Genomic DNA, 19417 nt, shown 5'->3' with positions numbered 1-19417 from the left:
CATTTCTAGTCTTGTCTATCAGTGCTGACTTACTGGTCTGTCAGGCTTCTTTCATTTCCTGTTTATGTTTGCATGCTGACTTCAAGCCAAAGCCAGGTCAAAAGCTGCATGTCATCATGACATTTTTAAATCAAATCAAAATAAATCAAACTATTGGTGCTAACTGGAGGAAGGTTAAGGGACATCTGTAACTACAGCTATATCAGTATGTAGAATATGGTTAGAATGGTTTTTTTAGAGTCAAACTGATCAAATGTCAGAGATGCTTCAAGATTTATCCGCTTTCATTTCAAAAACACGATTCAGAAGCTCAGCGGTCTGTGTTTAGAGTATAAACAGATCCGGCAAAGACTCCAAGCTGATAAATGGTGTGCAGTATCACAGCTAATGCTGCAAAATATGCTCGATACCTGCTGTGAGAATGTGACCCATCAGAAAATGTAGAACATGCCTCTGCATGTTTGGGATTTCATGGTTTCTCCTGTCACTTTTAGCTGCTAAGTTGTTTTCTACAAAGAGCTGACATACATTTTCTGTTAAACTCTGTTATGAAACAATGGCTTTCCAAAGTGTCCCATTGACTATGTTGTATTTATCACGAGGGAATAATTTTTAGTCATTCAGAATAAGCTCAGTGAAGGAAAAAAGTTTTTGATCCTTTGCTGATTTTGTAGATTTGCCCACTTGAAAAGAAAGTGACAGTCTGTGTTCCTATCGGTAGATTCAGTTGAACAGTGAGAGATATAAAAGCATAAAGAAAATTAAGAACTTAAATTCAATGAAAATGGTCTCTTTTTTTTGCATTTCATTGAGGGAAATAAGTATTTGAACCCTCTCAAAACCCCTCATTAACAAACCCAGAGGTCATAGGTTTCTTGTAGGTTTCCTCACATCCCAGGAGGAATTTCGGTCCACTCTTCTGTCCAAATTACTTCCAAAACATTAAGATTTGGGGGATGTCACCTGGCAACTCTGAGCTTCAGCTCTCTTTATGGGTGTTTGTATAGCATTGAGGTCCAGAGACTGGCTGGGCCACTCCATCACCTTGATATGGTTTTTTCATCCATTCCTTGGTTGCCTTGGTTTTCATTACCCTTATCGTTTTAAGCCTCCTAGTGGAGGGAAGGAGGTTCTCACTGACCATTTGATGGTACATGGCTCCCCCCATCCTCTCATCCGCCCGGTGAAGTAGTTCCGTGCAGGACCCCCCCAAAGCGTGTTTTCACCTCTACGCTTGACAGTTTGTGTTGATACCAAAAAGCACAATTTTGGTCTCATCTGACCACAGCACATTCTCCCAATCACTCTCTAAATCATGAAGGTGTTTACTGACAAACTTCAGGCAGGTCTGCACAGGAGCCTTCTTAGGCTGGGGACCTTCGCCAGCTCTGCGAGATGTTAAACCACTGCGGCGTAAAGTCTTCCCAATGGTTTTCTTGGTGACTGTGGTCCAGACATCTTTGAGATCATCAACTAACTGCTGCTGTGCTGTTTTAGGTAGATTTCTCACTGTTCTCATGATCATGAAAACCCCACCAGGTCAGATGTGGTTTGGAGCCCCAGACCTATAGGTAGATTGTTGGTTATGTTGGCACAGTTGCACCAACATTTGTTGCCTTAACCCCCAGATTCTTGCTGATGGTTTTGTAGTTCATTCCTGTCTTGTGCAGATTTACAATCTTCTCTCTTAAATCCACTGAAAGCTTTTAAGTCTTCCACATGTTGGAGAGTTTGGAGTCTGACTGAATCTGTGGACAGGTGTCTCTTTATAGGTGATCAGTTCAAACGGGTGAAGTGACAGGCTGATTAGGAGAGTCTGACTGTCCTGTGTGGACTACAACTCTTAATGGTTACTAGGGCATCAAATACCCTGGTAACCTCAATGAAATCCAAATAACTTTGTCTAAATTCCTTAAAGCTGATTTCTTGTTTTTCTTTGTGATTTTCTCTCTCACTGTTCAAATGAACCAACCATTAGGATGGCAGACTGTCAATTTCTTTTTAAGGGGTAAACATATAAATCAGCGAGGGATCATTTCCTCAATTTTATCTGTTCATTTATTGTACTAATATACACTGCAGATAAGGAATTGGTCAATTTCTTGCAAATTAGCATCCAGAGAAGTTTTTGGTTTAAACTTTTAGACTCAGATTTACTTTATTCTTCAGATTTTAATTTTAAGGTAGTTTTTGATATACATGGTCAGCTACCACATGCGTTGTAAGGTATTTTTAAAATAAATTAAAAAACAAATGAAACCACTCAATCCTTTCTTTTCTGTTAACAGGTATGAATGCAGCAGTCCGTGCTGTTGTCAGAATGGGCATCTATGTTGGAGCAAAGGTCTACTTCATCCATGAGGTGAGCTGCAGCTCAGCTTCCCCACATCCCTCCAGGAGGGTCTGTGCTTCCGTTGCACTGAGCAGTCAATTTAATTTGGGCTGACCAGTCTTTTTTGTTCTGGATGGTGTCTAGGAGGAGCCAGCTGGACCCAAAGACCTTAAAATGTGCTTTTTACATAACAGGCTTTGAATTCTGAATGTGTAATACTTTCAAATCCCTTATTTACTGTCGGAAATGCAAAATTCCCCAAGGATTTGGATAGTTTTTAAACAGGAAGCTGCAAAGCTGCAAAGTTTCAAATGAATCACAAACATTACAGATTTCCTGTATTTTTCGTGGTTTGTCAGTCATTTTTGCACAAATGAAAGTTGGCGTGGAGTAAGCCCACCCCGATTTCCCATCATCCATCTGTTTACATGCTCTCCCGCTAGCTTACAGCCCCTCGCAACTCCAACCTAACATTAGCGGGGCAACAAAAATGGTGAGCAATATAGAAGCTATCCAGCTGTACAGTTTAAAGCCAGATTCCAGCTCAGACAAGGAAAACAAAGACTACTGTACTGTAAAAGAAAGCGTTACCACAAAGGACATACATTCGTCAGTTTTCGTGGCCTACCACTTGGTGGCTGAGTTGCTGTTGTGCCCAAACTCTTCCGTTTTGTTATGACAGAGCTGACAGTTGACTGTGGAATATTTAGGAGCGAGGACATTTCACAACTGTATTTGTTGCACAGGTGGCATCTTATGACAGTTCCACACTGGAATTCACTGAGCTTCTGAGAACGGCACATTGTTTCCCAAGTGTTTGTAAAAACAGTCTGCAAGCCTGAGTGTTTCATTTTATACACCTGTGGTCAGAACAAGTGAATAGGACACCTGAGTCTGCTTTGATCCTGAATTTTAGCTAGCATGTCTGCTACTGCTGTTTTTGTTCCACTTAGGATCATGCAACCTTGTTGCATCTTTTTCAGCTACTTGCACACTAGCTATCATGAATCTGAGGCTCCCTACTAAAACATGAAACATCAACCAACATCTTAGATCTTAACATTAAGACACAGCATCTACTTTTAATGTAAAGACTATTGTTTTCAAGCGGAACCATTTTTATTCCAGGGCTACCAGGGGATGGTGGACGGTGGGGACAACATCAAAGAGGCAACATGGGAAAGTGTCTCCAGCATGCTGCAAGTGGTAGGCACAGCTTTTCTAATTCAGTTTTCTTTTAAAAACAAGACTTTGAAGAGTGCTTTAGGATTTTTAGATATATTAAGAGTTACCGGAACAAAGAAGCCATCTTATGTTGGTGTTAACATGGTCTGTAGGCTGGGATGATTTTTGAAAATCGGTCTATAGCAACACCTTAAATAGATCCAGTGAAATTTTTGTCCAAAGGAGGGAAATTATTTAGTGAAACCCATAGAAGAAGTCAGATTTACCTCTAGCATGTGAGTACAGTGTTCCCTAGCTGAATCGATACATGTCTGTCTGAAAAAAAGTGGATACAATGTTAATTAGGGGTTTTACAGCCTTGAAACATCTAAAATCCTACCTTGCAGATTTCACCCATCGCGGGCAACTTTTAGAACCTAAGTTCTAAAGGAAGCTCTGTCTAGCGGTTACAAACGATGTTAGCATGAAATATCTAGCGTGTCAGGACAGAATTTATGTGAGCCCTTTATTATTGGAGATGTCACCGGCAACACCTAAATAACACGCTATTTGACCTACCACATAACACATCTCTTTAACTCCTCCCGTAATCATCGTAAATCAGCGGATTCTGACACGGTGAAGAGCGGCTCTTTGTGTCTTATCAGCTTGGCTTCGATGTGAACGGCACAAAGCCATCGATTTATGCTGATTGTGTAAATGCATGAAGAGTTACAGTTGTCCAAATAATGCCAACACTGGAGCTAAAGCCCTGGTGGTAAATTGTCAAAGTGAAGAGGCAACAGTTTGACATCCTCTTTGGGTTGTTGTTCACCTATCGGCAGTGTGTGAATGTGTGTGTCCATGGGTGAATGAGACTGTGACTGTAAAGCGCTTTGGACCCTCAAAGAAGGTAGAAAAGCGCTATATTATATAAGTATACATCATTTATCATTTACCATTTACCATCCCTTCAGTGATTTGCACAGGTGGTTTGGCAAAGTTTTTTTTTACAGCGGATGCCCTTCCTGACACATCCCTGTATTTTATCTGGGCAGGGTACCACCTCAGGGAGACCCAGGCTTGGGTACCCTTGTGGCTACATAGCTAGGCAGTAGCTCAAAGGGGTCTTGCCCAAGGACCCACACTGGATGAAGCTAATCTCAGCTCCTAAGAAACAACCCCTGGTTTCCCATGCACCAGTCCTACACACTGCCAACTGAGCAATCCAGCTGCAATGACTTCCTCTTTCTGGCTGGTTCGAGACAAAACTATATGGGGATAGGTCAGTTTAACTGGTGACCACTAGGGACCTGTTACCCAGGCAAAACAGACTCCATTCACTTGAACGTGTTACAGCTCTGCTTTACAACAAACACAAACCTTAACAGCAGCTCCAACACCTGTTTTCATCTCAGTGGTTAAAATACAAATCTAAAACAACCGTGTTAACAGATACATTTTTTAAAACTTTGCAGTTTTGTTTTTATTTTTGAGACTGATTAAGCACTGAAATGGGGGCTTGGTCATTTGATTGACATCAACTGTAGAACGGCCTTGGTGGGCATGCTCCAACAACTGGAAAGTTCTGCACGGAATTTTCAAAACCAGTGCTGAGCTTTTTTCTTGGCCGCACAGATGCAGAGAAAGAGTTGCGTTTAAGGTTACGGGTTATGGTTAGGGTTAACCCACCAAATGGTTCCTGAGCGCGGCTGTTTCTGCAGCTCACTGCTTCTACAGGGGATGGATCAAATGCGGAGAACACATTTCATGCACCTAGGTGCATGACAGCTAATGGGACTTCAACTTCAAGTTTAATTTTAAATATGTTCGGCCAACAACAGAATCCAGCTTTGGAAGCACTTAAAATACATGCGGGCAATGCAGTCATGTGCCGTCTTCTCTTCTCCCCCGCCTGAGCTTGTGCACGCTTGGCAGGGCAGATCAGGGAGCTTGCACATGCACTCTTGGGCCGTTCTGACCTCACAACAGCTCATCAATTAAAAAAGAGTATCTTTGTGACAGTTTGAAAGTGATTTAAAAACTCAAAAATGCCAAACTGAAATGATTTCTTATTACATTTGTTCTCTTTCATTAGAAAATGCCTCAAGTACATCTCAAAAACTCAAAAAACACGATTTTCCTCAGTGGGGGCCTTTAAGTCTTTGGATTACCTTAATGTATTTTTGTTTTATCAATGTGTTCGTAATTCTAAGACAAATTCAGCCCCTTGAAATATCCTTCATTAGAGTATCTGTTTCTGCAACAGCTCCTTTCACACTGCCACATGTTGTTTTTGTGCTGTAAATGATCAAAAGGAGACAGCAGCCATTACTGAAAATGTTTTGTAGTGTAATGTGATGTAAGCCTATTTACCAAGTTGATTTAACAGATTTGTTTTGTCTCTGTGGTCTTGCCTCAGGGTGGTACAGTCATTGGCAGCGCTCGCTGTAAAGAGTTTCGTACCCATGAAGGACGCTTGAAAGCTGCTCACAACCTGGTGCAGCGCGGGATCACTAACCTGTGTGTGATTGGTGGAGATGGCAGCTTGACTGGAGCCAACCTTTTCAGGGAGGAATGGAGTGGCTTGTTGAATGAGCTTTTGGAGCAAGGTGGTGGCTCAGATAAATTTTTTATTTTGTATTTTTTTAACATCTCATACAACAGCATTTTGGCCATACTTTTCCTAGGTCTCATCAATGAAGAGGCTGTCAGCAGTAACTCTGTGCTCCACATTGTTGGCATGGTTGGCTCCATTGACAATGACTTCTGTGGCACGGACATGACCATTGGAACCGACTCAGCCCTGCATCGGATCATTGAGGTGGTTGATGCTATCATGACAACTGCTCAAAGGTGACAAGTCTAATATAAAATAAATTAGAAATATTTTTATACCTTTGACACTAATACTCCCATTTTCAGCCACCAGAGGACTTTTGTACTTGAGGTCATGGGTCGACATTGTGGGTAAGTTAAGACGGAAATCATTTATAACATATTGGATTGTTCTTTTAGTAATTTTTTAACATGAACAAGCATATTTGTGTGTATTTAGGTACCTTGCACTGGTCAGTGCTCTGGCATGCGGAGCAGACTGGGTCTTTATTCCAGAAATGCCCCCTGATGATGGCTGGGAAGACAATATGTGCCAAAAACTGTCAGAGGTAACATACATCCAAAATCCCCACAAAATTTACAATCCATATTTTAAGGTTACACTTGAAGTTCATACACTGATGTAGATGTAATTATGCACATGCATTTAATAGAGCATTTTACCCATATTAAGGAAAAGCTCTGCATAATCCCCTATCATAATATATAAGTGGGATATACTGGGTTTATTAAGAAAACCATGAGTTATAAAAACCTTTTTATTCCCCATTGTTTTTATTTTGACTATCTAGAAAATGCTAAAGTGTAACGTGTAAAAGTTTCTTTCCAGTCTTTCAGACTATTCAAGATGACTTTTAAAATAAAAAGAGGCAACTTCAGTAGAAATGTATGTAATGATGTTTAAATTGCATCTAATAGAGAAGCTGACATTCTAATGGACTCCTCAATGTACAATTATAACCTTTATTAATTGATGTTTATTGTCATGGATTACACATTTTTGAAAACCATTAATGTAATCTAGAACAGCCCCTTAATTATTTCTTTTGCACATTAAACCAATGAATCCTTAAAATAATTCTTTGCATTAGCATGATGTTCAATGACAGCTGTTTTTGTATTTCCACTTTGAAAGTAAAATAAAACAATAAAAGTTTAGAATCTTTTAGTTTTGGTTGACATAGATGTTAGGACCACAAATTGTGAGATGTCATAGAGTCCATACATATGAATACAAGCAGGTGTTTTACAAGCAATATAATTTGTCAAACGCTTCAGTTACAAAGAGTTGGCTTTATATCCCACAATTCCAGACGTGGGTGTAAAATCTGTCCTGGGTTCCAATTAATTAGTAGCTTTGTCTTTCACACAGATCTATTTAGGGAATAGCAGTCTCTTCGGCCGACACCAATTTATGTAGTACTTGACATGGACATGTAGTTCTTTGATACGTCTGATGTTTTGTAAAAAATTACCCTGGTAAGCCCACAACCTTTGAATAACCTACAAGTTCCGTCTGAAAACCCATTGTGCTATCCATTGAGCCACAAGGCCTACAAAATCGATTTTTCAAGAAATCTCCTTTTTTTTAGCTTGAAACCCAGACATGGACTTTGCAATATTATTTATTTTAAGAGTTTCATCTCCAACATTGTGACCCTATTGAAGTCAAAAGCCAACAACTCCGAACTATAAAGAATGTTGAATTTAGAAGTATAAGATGTCAGTATCCATACTTACCTATAAATACCAGCAGGTGTTTCAGAAGCAATATATAAAGCTACCGTTACAAAGAGTTGGCTTTATATGTTCACGATTCTAGACCTGGGTAAAAAATCTGTCCTGGATTCCAAAAACGCTAGTAGCATTGTCTCCGACTGACACCTATTTAAGTAGTATTTGACATGGAGTTAATGTAGCTGTTTGAAACGTCGAATATTTTGTAAAAAAAGGCCCTGGTTGGACTTGAACGCAACACCACAGGGCGCCACAGGGCCCACAAAACTGGTAAATCCACAAATCTCCCTTATCAAGCCGAAAACACAGACATGAACTGCAATATTGTAGATTTAATGAGTTTATCTCAAACATTGTGTTCCCATTGAGATCAAAAGCCAACAACTCCTCGCTGTAATAAATGTCGAATTGAGAAGTGTAAGACGTCATAGTGTCCATACTTCCTCATCCCTTGTGCTATCCTTGGCACTTTAACATTGGGAGTTGGGTCATCTATACTAGGGTTGTGCCGATGGGTGATGGGTGACTGACATCCCGATGGAGAGACCACCATCGTGATGCCACGCCCCCGCCACGTTGCGCGTCGACACCATAAGCCGCGGTTACATGTACAAAATATCCTGATGGGATCAATGGTCGGATTAGAATCCAACCGTGTAGATGGGCCCAGAAAAATGTTTTCAGAATATAAAAACGTTCACTAAGGTCACAATTTCGGTCGGAATAAACCATTCGCACATGCGCAGTTTTCGCACATGCGCAGTTTGAAAACCGGAAGGGGATACAACTTCCGCCGAGCGGCTTTTTTTCCAAACTTTATTGAATGTAACAATTCAATACAAAACGATAACAGCGCCGAGCGGCTATATATATTGACATGTCAGCTCGGTAAAATACGAGATGATCTTCTAAACGTGCTTTTAATAATGTTACGGTTATTATGAAACACCTGTTCGCTCATCATTTGAATTTTAATCCGTGTGGTCAGTGCTTTTTCTGAACGTAGCCAGAATAGCAGTATGCTAACACGGGCTAACAACATTAGCTTTGGGTGGCGCTGCATCCTGTGAACAACATCAGCCTTTATTTAGTGGGGACACGACTGGAAACACAAATCCACGTGATTGTTTGAATGTTTTCTAAGGACTGAGCGACATTTCTGCTTTGATGTTCAAACCGCTGTGTGTCTGCTGACGATCCGAGCTGTGCTCAGACACACTTTTAGACCCGGTTCTGAGTTTGATAGCTCGTACCCCTAGAGCTGCGGGACGGATCGCAGTCTTAAATCTCCCACACATACCGCTCATGTACCCCCCCCCCCCTCCCATCAAACACAAAGCTGTAAATCCACACTCCGCTGGTCCACTCCGCCAGTTAAGTGCGGGAGCGGACTACTTCTTTTCTATCTTGCTTGTTACTTTTTCTGTTAAAGTCACTTCCCTCAGTTTATACTGGATCATCGCGGATTAACCATTAGTTGGGAAATAAAATGAAAAAAGAAAAATAACGAATAGCAGTTATATAAGAACGAAAAATGCAAAAATACCCCCCCCTACGATGTCATCGTCCATCCCGATGGTTGACAGCAAACATCGTCAATGGCCAATTTAGAGGACATCGCCCAACCCTAATCTATACCCCACAAGACGGTGTGCTAAACCTTTTTTCTTCAACGAATTGTGATTGTCACTGGTGTCCATGGATTACATGAAATCCTCTTCACCTTTATCCAACTTTGTCATGGTAGGGATATTACGTCAATGTAAGGGTGGGGTCATAGGAAAGCACAAGGGTTAGAAATACTGTCAAAGCTGCTGTTACAAAGAGTTGGCTTTATATGTTCACGGTTCCAGGCGTGGGTGAATAATCTGTCCTGGATTCCAAATAGCTAGTAGCATTGTGTCCAACTGATACCTATTTATGTAGTATTTTACATGGAGTTAATGTAGTTGTTTGAAATGTCTAATATTTTGTAAAAGCTGACCCTGGTGGGACTTGAACCCACAACCTTTGAATGATCTACAAGATCCACCTAGAAGTCCAATGCGCTATCCATTGCGCCACAGGGCCCACAAAACTGGTTAATCAACAAATCTCCCTTATCAAGCCAAACACACAGACATGAACTGCAATATTGTAGATTTAATGAGTATATTTCAAACATTGTGTTCCCATTGAGATCAAAAGCCAACATCTCCTCGCTGTAATAAATGTCGAATTGAGAAGTGTAAGACGTCATAGTGTCCATACTTCCTCATCCCTTGTGCTATCCTTGGCTCTTTAACATTGGGAGTTGGGTCATCTATACCCCACAAGACGGTGTGCTAAACCTTTTTACTTCAACGAATTGTGATTGTCACTGGTGTCCATGGATTACATGAAATCCTCTTCACCTTTATCCAACTTTGTCATGGTAGGGATATTACGTCAATGTAAGGGTGGGGTCATAGGAAAGCACAAGGGTTAAAAATACTGTCAAAGCTGCTGTTACAAAGAGTTGGCTTTATATGTTCACGATTCTAGGCGTGGGTGAATAATCTGTACTGGATTCCAAATAGCTAGTAGCATTGTGTCCAACTGACACCTATTTAAGTAGTTTTTGACATGGAGTTAATGTAGTTGTTTTAAATGTCTAATATTTTGTAAAAGCTGACCCTGGTGGGACTTGAACCCACAACCTTTGAATGACCTACAAGATCCACCTAGAAGTCCAATGCGCTATCCATTGCGCCACAGGGCCCACAAAGCTGTTAAATCAACAAATTTCCCTTATCAAGCCGAACACACAGACATGAACTGCAATATTGTAAATTTAATGAGTATATCTCAAACATTGTGTTCCCATTGAGATCAAAAGTCAACAACTCCTTGGTGTAATAAATGTCGAATTGAGAAGTGTAAGACGTCATAGTTTCCATACTTCCTCATCCCTTGTGCTATCCTTGGCTCTTTAACATTGGGAGTTGGGTCATCTATACCCCACAAGACGGTGTGCTAAACCTTTTTTCTTCAACGAATTGTGATTGTCACTGGTGTCCATGGATTACATGAAATCCTCTTCACCTTTATCTAACTTTGTCATGGTAGGGATATTACGTCAATGTGAGGGTGGGGTCATAGGATAGCGCAAGTGTTAAAAACACTGTCAAATCTGCTGTTACAAAGAGTTGGCTTTATATGTTCACGATTCCAGGCGTGGGTGAATAATCTGTCCTGGATTCCAAATAGCTAGTAGCATTGTGTCCAACTGATACCTATTTATGTAGTATTTTACATGGAGTTAATGTAGTTGTTTGAAATGTCTAATATTTTGTAAAAGGTGACCCTGGTGGGACTTGAACCCACAACCTTTGAATGACCTACAAGATCCACCTAGAAGTCCAATGCGCTATCCATTGCGCCACAGGGCCCACAAAACTGGTAGTCAACAAATCTCCCTTATCAAGCCGAACACACAGACATGAACTGCAATATTGTAGATTTAATGAGTATATCTCAAACATTGTGTTCCCATTGAGAACAAAAGCCAACAACTCCTTGCTGTAATAAATGTCGAATTGAGAAGTGTAAGACGTCATAGTGTCCATACTTCCTCATCCCTTGTGCTATCCTTGGCTCTTTAACATTGGGAGTTGGGTCATCTATACCCCACAAGACGGTGTGCTAAACCTTTTTTCTTCAACGAATTGTGATTGTCACTGGTGTCCATGGATTACATGAAATCCTCTTCACCTTTATCTAACTTTGTCATGGTAGGGATATTACGTCAATGTGAGGGTGGGGTCATAGGATAGCGCAAGTGTTAAAAACACTGTCAAATCTGCTGTTACAAAGAGTTGGCTTTATATGTTCACGATTCCAGGCGTGGGTGAATAATCTGTCCTGGATTCCAAATAGCTAGTAGCATTGTGTCCAACTGATACCTATTTATGTAGTATTTTACATGGAGTTAATGTAGTTGTTTGAAATGTCTAATATTTTGTAAAAGGTGACCCTGGTGGGACTTGAACCCACAACCTTTGAATGACCTACAAGATCCACCTAGAAGTCCAATGCGCTATCCATTGCGCCACAGGGCCCACAAAACTGGTAGTCAACAAATCTCCCTTATCAAGCCGAACACACAGACATGAACTGCAATATTGTAGATTTAATGAGTATATCTCAAACATTGTGTTCCCATTGAGAACAAAAGCCAACAACTCCTTGCTGTAATAAATGTCGAATTGAGAAGTGTAAGACGTCATAGTGTCCATACTTCCTCATCCCTTGTGCTATCCTTGGCTCTTTAACATTGGGAGTTGGGTCATCTATACCCCACAAGACGGTGTGCTAAACCTTTTTTCTTCAACGAATTGTGATTGTCACTGGTGTCCATGGATTACATGAAATCCTCTTCACCTTTATCCAACTTTGTCATGGTAGGGATATTACATCAATGTAAGGGTGGGGTCATAGGATAGCACAAGGGTTAAAAATACTGTTAAAGCTGCTGTTACAAAGAGTTGGCTTTATATGTTCACGATTCCAGGCGTGGGTGAATAATCTGTCCTGGACTTCATATAGCTAGTAGCATTGTGTCCAACTGACACCTATTTAAGTAGATTTTGACATGGAGTTAATTTAGTTGTTTGAAATCTCTAATATTTTTTAAAAGCTGACCCTTGTGGGGCTTGAACCCACAACATTTGAATGACCTACAAGATCCACCTAGAAGTCCAATGCGCTATCCATTGCGCCACAGGGCCCACAAAACTGGTAAATCAACAAATCTCCCTTATCAAGCCGAACACACAGACATGAACTGCAATATTGTAGATTTAATGAGTATATCTCAAACATTGTGTTCCCATTGAGATCAAAAGCCAACAACTCCTGGCTGTAATAAATGTCGAATTGAGAAGTGTAAGACATCATAGTTTCCATACTTCCTCATCCCTTGTGCTATCCTTGGCTCTTTAACATTGGGAGTTGGGTCATCTATACCCCACAAGACGGTGTGCTAAACCTTTTTTCTTCAACGAATTGTGATTGTCACTGGTGTCCATGGATTACATGAAATCCTCTTCACCTTTATCCAACTTTGTCATGGTAGGGATATTACGTCAATGTAAGGGTGGGGTCATAGGAAAGCACAAGGGTTAGAAATACTGTCAAAGCTGCTGTTACAAAGAGTTGGCTTTATATGTTCACGGTTCCAGGCGTGGGTGAATAATCTGTCCTGGATTCCAAATAGCTAGTAGCATTGTGTCCAACTGATACCTATTTATGTAGTATTTTACATGGAGTTAATGTAGTTGTTTGAAATGTCTAATATTTTGTAAAAGCTGACCCTGGTGGGACTTGAACCCACAACCTTTGAATGACCTACAAGATCCACCTAGAAGTCCAATGCGCTATCCATTGCGCCACAGGGCCCACAAAACTGGTTAATCAACAAATCTCCCTTATCAAGCCAAACACACAGACATGAACTGCAATATTGTAGATTTAATGAGTATATTTCAAACATTGTGTTCCCATTGAGATCAAAAGCCAACATCTCCTCGCTGTAATAAATGTCGAATTGAGAAGTGTAAGACGTCATAGTGTCCATACTTCCTCATCCCTTGTGCTATCCTTGGCTCTTTAACATTGGGAGTTGGGTCATCTATACCCCACAAGACGGTGTGCTAAACCTTTTTACTTCAACGAATTGTGATTGTCACTGGTGTCCATGGATTACATGAAATCTTCTTCACCTTTATCCAACTTTGTCATGGTAGGGATATTACGTCAATGTAAGGGTGGGGTCATAGGAAAGCACAAGGGTTAAAAATACTGTCAAAGCTGCTGTTACAAAGAGTTGGCTTTATATGTTCACGGTTCCAGGCGTGGGTGAATAATCTGTCCTGGATTCCAAATAGCTAGTAGCATTGTGTCCAACTGATACCTATTTATGTAGTATTTGACATGGAGTTAATGTAGTTGTTTGAAATGTCTAATATTTTGTAAAAGCTGACCCTGGTGGGACTTGAACCCACAATCTTTGAACGACCTACAAGATCCACCTAGAAGTCCAATGCGCTATCCATTGCGCCACAGGGCCCACAAAACTGGTAAATCAACAAATTTCCCTTATCATGCCGAACACACAGACATGAACTGCAATGTTGTAGATTTAATGAGTATATCTCAAACATTGTGTTCCCATTGAGATCAAAAGCCAACAACTCCTGGCTGTAATAAATGTCGAATTGAGAAGTGTAAGACGTCATAGTGTCCATACTTCCTCATCCCTTGTGCTATCCTTGGCTCTTTAACATTGGGAGTTGGGTCATCTATACCCCACAAGACGGTGTGCTAAACCTTATTTCTTCAACGAATTGTGATTGTCACTGGTGTCCATGGATTACATGAAATCCTCTTCACCTTTATCTAACTTTGTCATGGTAGGGATATTACGTCAATGTAAGGGTGGGGTCATAGGAAAGCACAAGGGTTAAAAATACTGTCAAAGCTGCTGTTACAAAGAGTTGGCTTTATATGTTCACGGTTCCAGGCGTGGGTGAATAATCTGTCCTGGATTCCAAATAGCTAGTAGCATTGTGTCCAACTGATACCTATTTATGTAGTATTTTACATGGAGTTAATGTAGTTGTTTGAAATGTCTAATATTTTGTAAAAGCTGACCCTGGTGGGACTTGAACCCACAACCTTTGAATGACCTACAAGATCCACCTAGAAGTCCAATGCGCTATCCATTGCGCCACAGGGCCCACAAAACTGGTTAATCAACAAATCTCCCTTATCAAGCCGAACACACAGACATGAACTGCAATATTGTAGATTTAATGAGTATATTTCAAACATTGTGTTCCCATTGAGATCAAAAGCCAACATCTCCTCGCTGTAATAAATGTCGAATTGAGAAGTGTAAGACGTCATAGTGTCCATACTTCCTCATCCCTTGTGCTATCCTTGGCTCTTTAACATTGGGAGTTGGGTCATCTATACCCCACAAGACGGTGTGCTAAACCTTTTTACTTCAACGAATTGTGATTGTCACTGGTGTCCATGGATTACATGAAATCCTCTTCACCTTTATCCAACTTTGTCATGGTAGGGATATTACGTCAATGTAAGGGTGGGGTCATAGGAAAGCACAAGGGTTAAAAATACTGTCAAAGCTGCTGTTACAAAGAGTTGGCTTTATATGTTCACGGTTCCAGGCGTGGGTGAATAATCTGTCCTGGATTCCAAATAGCTAGTAGCATTGTGTCCAACTGATACCTATTTATGTAGTATTTTACATGGAGTTAATGTAGTTGTTTGAAATGTCTAATATTTTGTAAAAGCTGACCCTGGTGGGACTTGAACCCACAACCTTTGAATGACCTACAAGATCCACCTAGAAGTCCAATGCGCTATCCATTGCGCCACAGGGCCCACAAAACTGGTTAATCAACAAATCTCCCTTATCAAGCCAAACACACAGACATGAACTGCAATATTGTAGATTTAATGAGTATATTTCAAACATTGTGTTCCCATTGAGATCAAAAGCCAACATCTCCTCGCTGTAATAAATGTCGAATTGAGAAGTGTAAGACGTCATAGTGTCCATACTTCCTCATCCCTTGTGCTATCCTTGGCTCTTTAACATTGGGAGTTGGGTCATCTATACCCCACAAGACGGTGTGCTAAACCTTTTTACTTCAACGAATTGTGATTGTCACTGGTGTCCATGGATTACATGAAATCCTCTTCACCTTTATCCAACTTTGTCATGGTAGGGATATTACGTCAATGTAAGGGTGGGGTCATAGGAAAGCACAAGGGTTAAAAATACTGTCAAAGCTGCTGTTACAAAGAGTTGGCTTTATATGTTCACGGTTCCAGGCGTGGGTGAATAATATGTCCTGGATTCCAAATAGCTAGTAGCATTGTGTCCAACTGATACCTATTTATGTAGTATTTTACATGGAGTTAATGTAGTTGTTTGAAATGTCTAATATTTTGTAAAAGCTGACCCTGGTGGGACTTGAACCCACAACCTTTGAATGACCTACAAGATCCACCTAGAAGTCCAATGCGCTATCCATTGCGCCACAGGGCCCACAAAACTGGTAAATCAACAAATTTCCCTTATCATGCCGAACACACAGACATGAACTGCAATGTTGTAGATTTAATGAGTATATCTCAAACATTGTGTTCCCATTGAGATCAAAAGCCAACAACTCCTGGCTGTAATAAATGTCGAATTGAGAAGTGTAAGACGTCATAGTGTCCATACTTCCTCATCCCTTGTGCTATCCTTGGCTCTTTAACATTGGGAGTTGGGTCATCTATACCCCACAAGACGGTGTGCTAAACCTTTTTACTTCAACGAATTGTGATTGTCACTGGTGTCCATGGATTACATGAAATCCTCTTCACCTTTATCTAACTTTGTCATGGTAGGATTATTACGTCAATGTGGGGATGGGGTCATAGGATGGCACAAGGGTTAAAAATACTCTTAAATCTGCTGTTACAAAGAGTTGGCTTTATATGTTCACGATTCTAGGCGTGGGTGAATAATCTGTACTGGATTCCAAATAGCTAGTAGCATTGTGTCCAACTGACACCTATTTAAGTAGTTTTTGACATGGAGTTAATGTAGTTGTTTGAAATGTCTAATATTTTGTAAAAGCTGACCCTGGTGGGACTTGAACCCACAACCTTTGAATGACCTACAAGATCCACCTAGAAGTCCAATGCGCTATCCATTGCGCCACAGGGCCCACAAAACTGTTAAATCAACAAATTTCCCTTATCAAGCCGAACACACAGACATGAACTGCAATATTGTAAATTTAATGAGTATATCTCAAACATTGTGTTCCCATTGAGATCAAAAGTCAACAACTCCTTGTTGTAATAAATGTCGAATTGAGAAGTGTAAGACGTCATAGTTTCCATACTTCCTCATCCCTTGTGCTATCCTTGGCTCTTTAACATTGGGAGTTGGGTCATCTATACCCCACAAGACGGTGTGCTAAACCTTTTTTCTTCAACGAATTGTGATTGTCACTGGTGTCCATGGATTACATGAAATCCTCTTCACCTTTATCTAACTTTGTCATGGTAGGATTATTACGTCAATGTGGGGGTGGGGTCATAGGATGGCACAAGGGTTAAAAATACTCTTAAATCTGCTGTTACAAAGAGTTGGCTTTATATGTTCACGATTCTAGGCGTGGGTGAATAATCTGTACTGGATTCCAAATAGCTAGTAGCATTGTGTCCAACTGATACCTATTTATGTAGTATTTGACATGGAGTTAATGTAGTTGTTTGAAATGTCTAATATTTTGTAAAAGCTGACCCTGGTGGAGTTTGAACCCACAACCTTTGAATGCCCTACAAGATCCACCTAGAAGTCGAATGCACTATCCATTGCGCCACAGGGCCCACAAAACTGGTAAATCAACAAATTTCCCTTATCATGCCGAACACACAGACATGAACTGCAATGTTGTAGATTTAATGAGTATATCTCAAACATTGTGTTCCCATTGAGATCAAAAGCCAACAACTCCTGGCTGTAATAAATGTCGAATTGAGAAGTGTAAGACGTCATAGTGTCCATACTTCCTCATCCCTTGTGCTATCCTTGGCTCTTTAACATTGGGAGTTGGGTCATCTATACCCCACAAGACGGTGTGCTAAACCTTTTTTCTTCAACGAATTGTGATTGTCACTGGTGTCCATGGATTACATGAAATCCTCTTCACCTTTATCTAACTTTGTCATGGTAGGATTATTACGTCAATGTGGGGGTGGGGTCATAGGATGGCACAAGGGTTAAAAATACTCTTAAATCTGCTGTTACAAAGAGTTGGCTTTATATGTTCACGATTCTAGGCGTGGGTGAATAATCTGTACTGGATTCCAAATAGCTAGTGGCATTGTGTCCAACTGACACCTATTTAAGTAGCTTTTGACATGGAGTTAATGTAGTTGTTTTAAATGTCTAATATTTTGTAAAAGCTGACCCTGGTGGGACTTGAACCCACAACCTTTGAATGACCTACAAGATCCACCTAGAAGTCCAATGCGCTATCCGTTGCGCCACAGGGCCCACAAAACTGTTAAATCAACAAATTTCCCTTATCAAGCCGAACACACAGACATGAACTGCAATATTGTAAATTTAATGAGTATATCTCAAACATTGTGTTCCCATTGAGATCAAAAGTCAACAACTCCTTGCTGTAATAAATGTCGAATTGAGAAGTGTAAGACGTCGTAGTTTCCATACTTCCTCATCCCTTGTGGTATCCTTGGCTCTTTAACATTGGGAGTTGGGTCATCTATACCCCACAAGACGGTGTGCTAAACCTTTTTTCTTCAACGAATTGTGATTGTCACTGGTGTCCATGGATTACATGAAATCCTCTTCACCTTTATCTAACTTTGTCATGGTAGGGATATTACGTCAATGTGAGGGTGGGGTCATAGGATAGCGCAAGTGTTAAAAACACTGTCAAATCTGCTGTTACAAAGAGTTGGCTTTATATGTTCACGATTCCAGGCGTGGGTGAATAATCTGTCCTGGATTCCAAATAGCTAGTAGCATTGTGTCCAACTGATACCTATTTATGTAGTATTTTACATGGAGTTAATGTAGTTGTTTGAAATGTCTAATATTTTGTAAAAGGTGACCCTGGTGGGACTTGAACCCACAACCTTTGAATGACCTACAAGATCCACCTAGAAGTCCAATGCGCTATCCATTGCGCCACAGGGCCCACAAAACTGGTAGTCAACAAATCTCCCTTATCAAGCCGAACACACAGACATGAACTGCAATATTGTAGATTTAATGAGTATATCTCAAACATTGTGTTCCCATTGAGATCAAAAGCCAACAACTCCTTGCTGTAATAAATGTCGAATTGAGAAGTGTAAGACGTCATAGTGTCCATACTTCCTCATCCCTTGTGCTATCCTTGGCTCTTTAACATTGGGAGTTGGGTCATCTATACCCCACAAGACGGTGTGCTAAACCTTTTTACTTCAACGAATTGTGATTGTCACTGGTGTCCATGGATTACATGAAATCCTCTTCACCTTTATCCAACTTTGTCATGGTAGGGATATTACGTCAATGTAAGGGTGGGGTCATAGGAAAGCACAAGGGTTAAAAATACTGTCAAAGCTGCTGTTACAAAGAGTTGGCTTTATATGTTCACGGTTCCAGGCGTGGGTGAATAATCTGTCCTGGATTCCAAATAGCTAGTAGCATTGTGTCCAACTGATACCTATTTATGTAGTATTTGACATGGAGTTAATGTAGTTGTTTGAAATGTCTAATATTTTGTAAAAGCTGACCCTGGTGGGACTTGAACCCACAACCTTTGAATGACCTACAAGATCCACCTAGAAGTCCAATGCGCTATACATTGCGCCACAGGGCCCACAAAACTGGTAAATCAACAAATTTCCCTTATCATGCCGAACACACAGACCTGAACTGCAATGTTGTAGATTTAATGAGTATATCTCAAACATTGTGTTCCCATTGAGATTAAAAGC

At 40.5% G+C, this 19417-nt stretch overlaps 1 protein-coding gene and 10 non-coding genes across 14 annotated transcripts in view; 1 reads left to right on the top strand and 10 right to left on the bottom strand.

The window, feature by feature from the left end:
* The window catches only part of pfkp (phosphofructokinase, platelet), a 105471-nt gene that overhangs the window by 6175 nt on the left and 79879 nt on the right, over window positions 1-19417 (top strand). For all 4 annotated transcript variants that reach the window (XM_004078738.3, XM_004078740.3, XM_004078741.3 and 1 more), the window contains exons 2-7: window positions 2289-2362; window positions 3461-3538; window positions 5919-6108; window positions 6187-6352; window positions 6422-6466; window positions 6555-6663. In XM_004078738.3, the coding sequence (XP_004078786.1) occupies window positions 2289-2362; window positions 3461-3538; window positions 5919-6108; window positions 6187-6352; window positions 6422-6466; window positions 6555-6663 (662 nt within the window). The remainder of the gene's footprint in view (window positions 1-2288; window positions 2363-3460; window positions 3539-5918; window positions 6109-6186; window positions 6353-6421; window positions 6467-6554; window positions 6664-19417) is intronic.
* Window positions 9833-9922, bottom strand: trnar-ucu. The gene is given in 2 exon segments: window positions 9833-9868; window positions 9886-9922. It is a non-coding gene; the product is annotated as a tRNA-Arg (tRNA).
* trnar-ucu lies at window positions 10503-10592 on the bottom strand. The gene is given in 2 exon segments: window positions 10503-10538; window positions 10556-10592. It is a non-coding gene; the product is annotated as a tRNA-Arg (tRNA).
* On the bottom strand, window positions 11173-11262 carry trnar-ucu. The gene is given in 2 exon segments: window positions 11173-11208; window positions 11226-11262. It is a non-coding gene; the product is annotated as a tRNA-Arg (tRNA).
* On the bottom strand, window positions 11842-11931 carry trnar-ucu. Its single transcript is given in 2 exon segments — window positions 11842-11877; window positions 11895-11931. It is a non-coding gene; the product is annotated as a tRNA-Arg (tRNA).
* Window positions 13181-13270, bottom strand: trnar-ucu. The gene is given in 2 exon segments: window positions 13181-13216; window positions 13234-13270. It is a non-coding gene; the product is annotated as a tRNA-Arg (tRNA).
* On the bottom strand, window positions 14521-14610 carry trnar-ucu. The gene is given in 2 exon segments: window positions 14521-14556; window positions 14574-14610. It is a non-coding gene; the product is annotated as a tRNA-Arg (tRNA).
* On the bottom strand, window positions 15191-15280 carry trnar-ucu. Its single transcript is given in 2 exon segments — window positions 15191-15226; window positions 15244-15280. It is a non-coding gene; the product is annotated as a tRNA-Arg (tRNA).
* Window positions 15861-15950, bottom strand: trnar-ucu. Its single transcript is given in 2 exon segments — window positions 15861-15896; window positions 15914-15950. It is a non-coding gene; the product is annotated as a tRNA-Arg (tRNA).
* On the bottom strand, window positions 16531-16620 carry trnar-ucu. The gene is given in 2 exon segments: window positions 16531-16566; window positions 16584-16620. It is a non-coding gene; the product is annotated as a tRNA-Arg (tRNA).
* Window positions 18541-18630, bottom strand: trnar-ucu. Its single transcript is given in 2 exon segments — window positions 18541-18576; window positions 18594-18630. It is a non-coding gene; the product is annotated as a tRNA-Arg (tRNA).

This window comes from Oryzias latipes, chromosome 17 (genome assembly GCF_002234675.1).
Source record: "Oryzias latipes chromosome 17, ASM223467v1".
Lineage (NCBI taxonomy): Eukaryota > Metazoa > Chordata > Actinopteri > Beloniformes > Adrianichthyidae > Oryzias > Oryzias latipes.
This window is presented reverse-complemented; position numbering and strand designations above follow the sequence as displayed.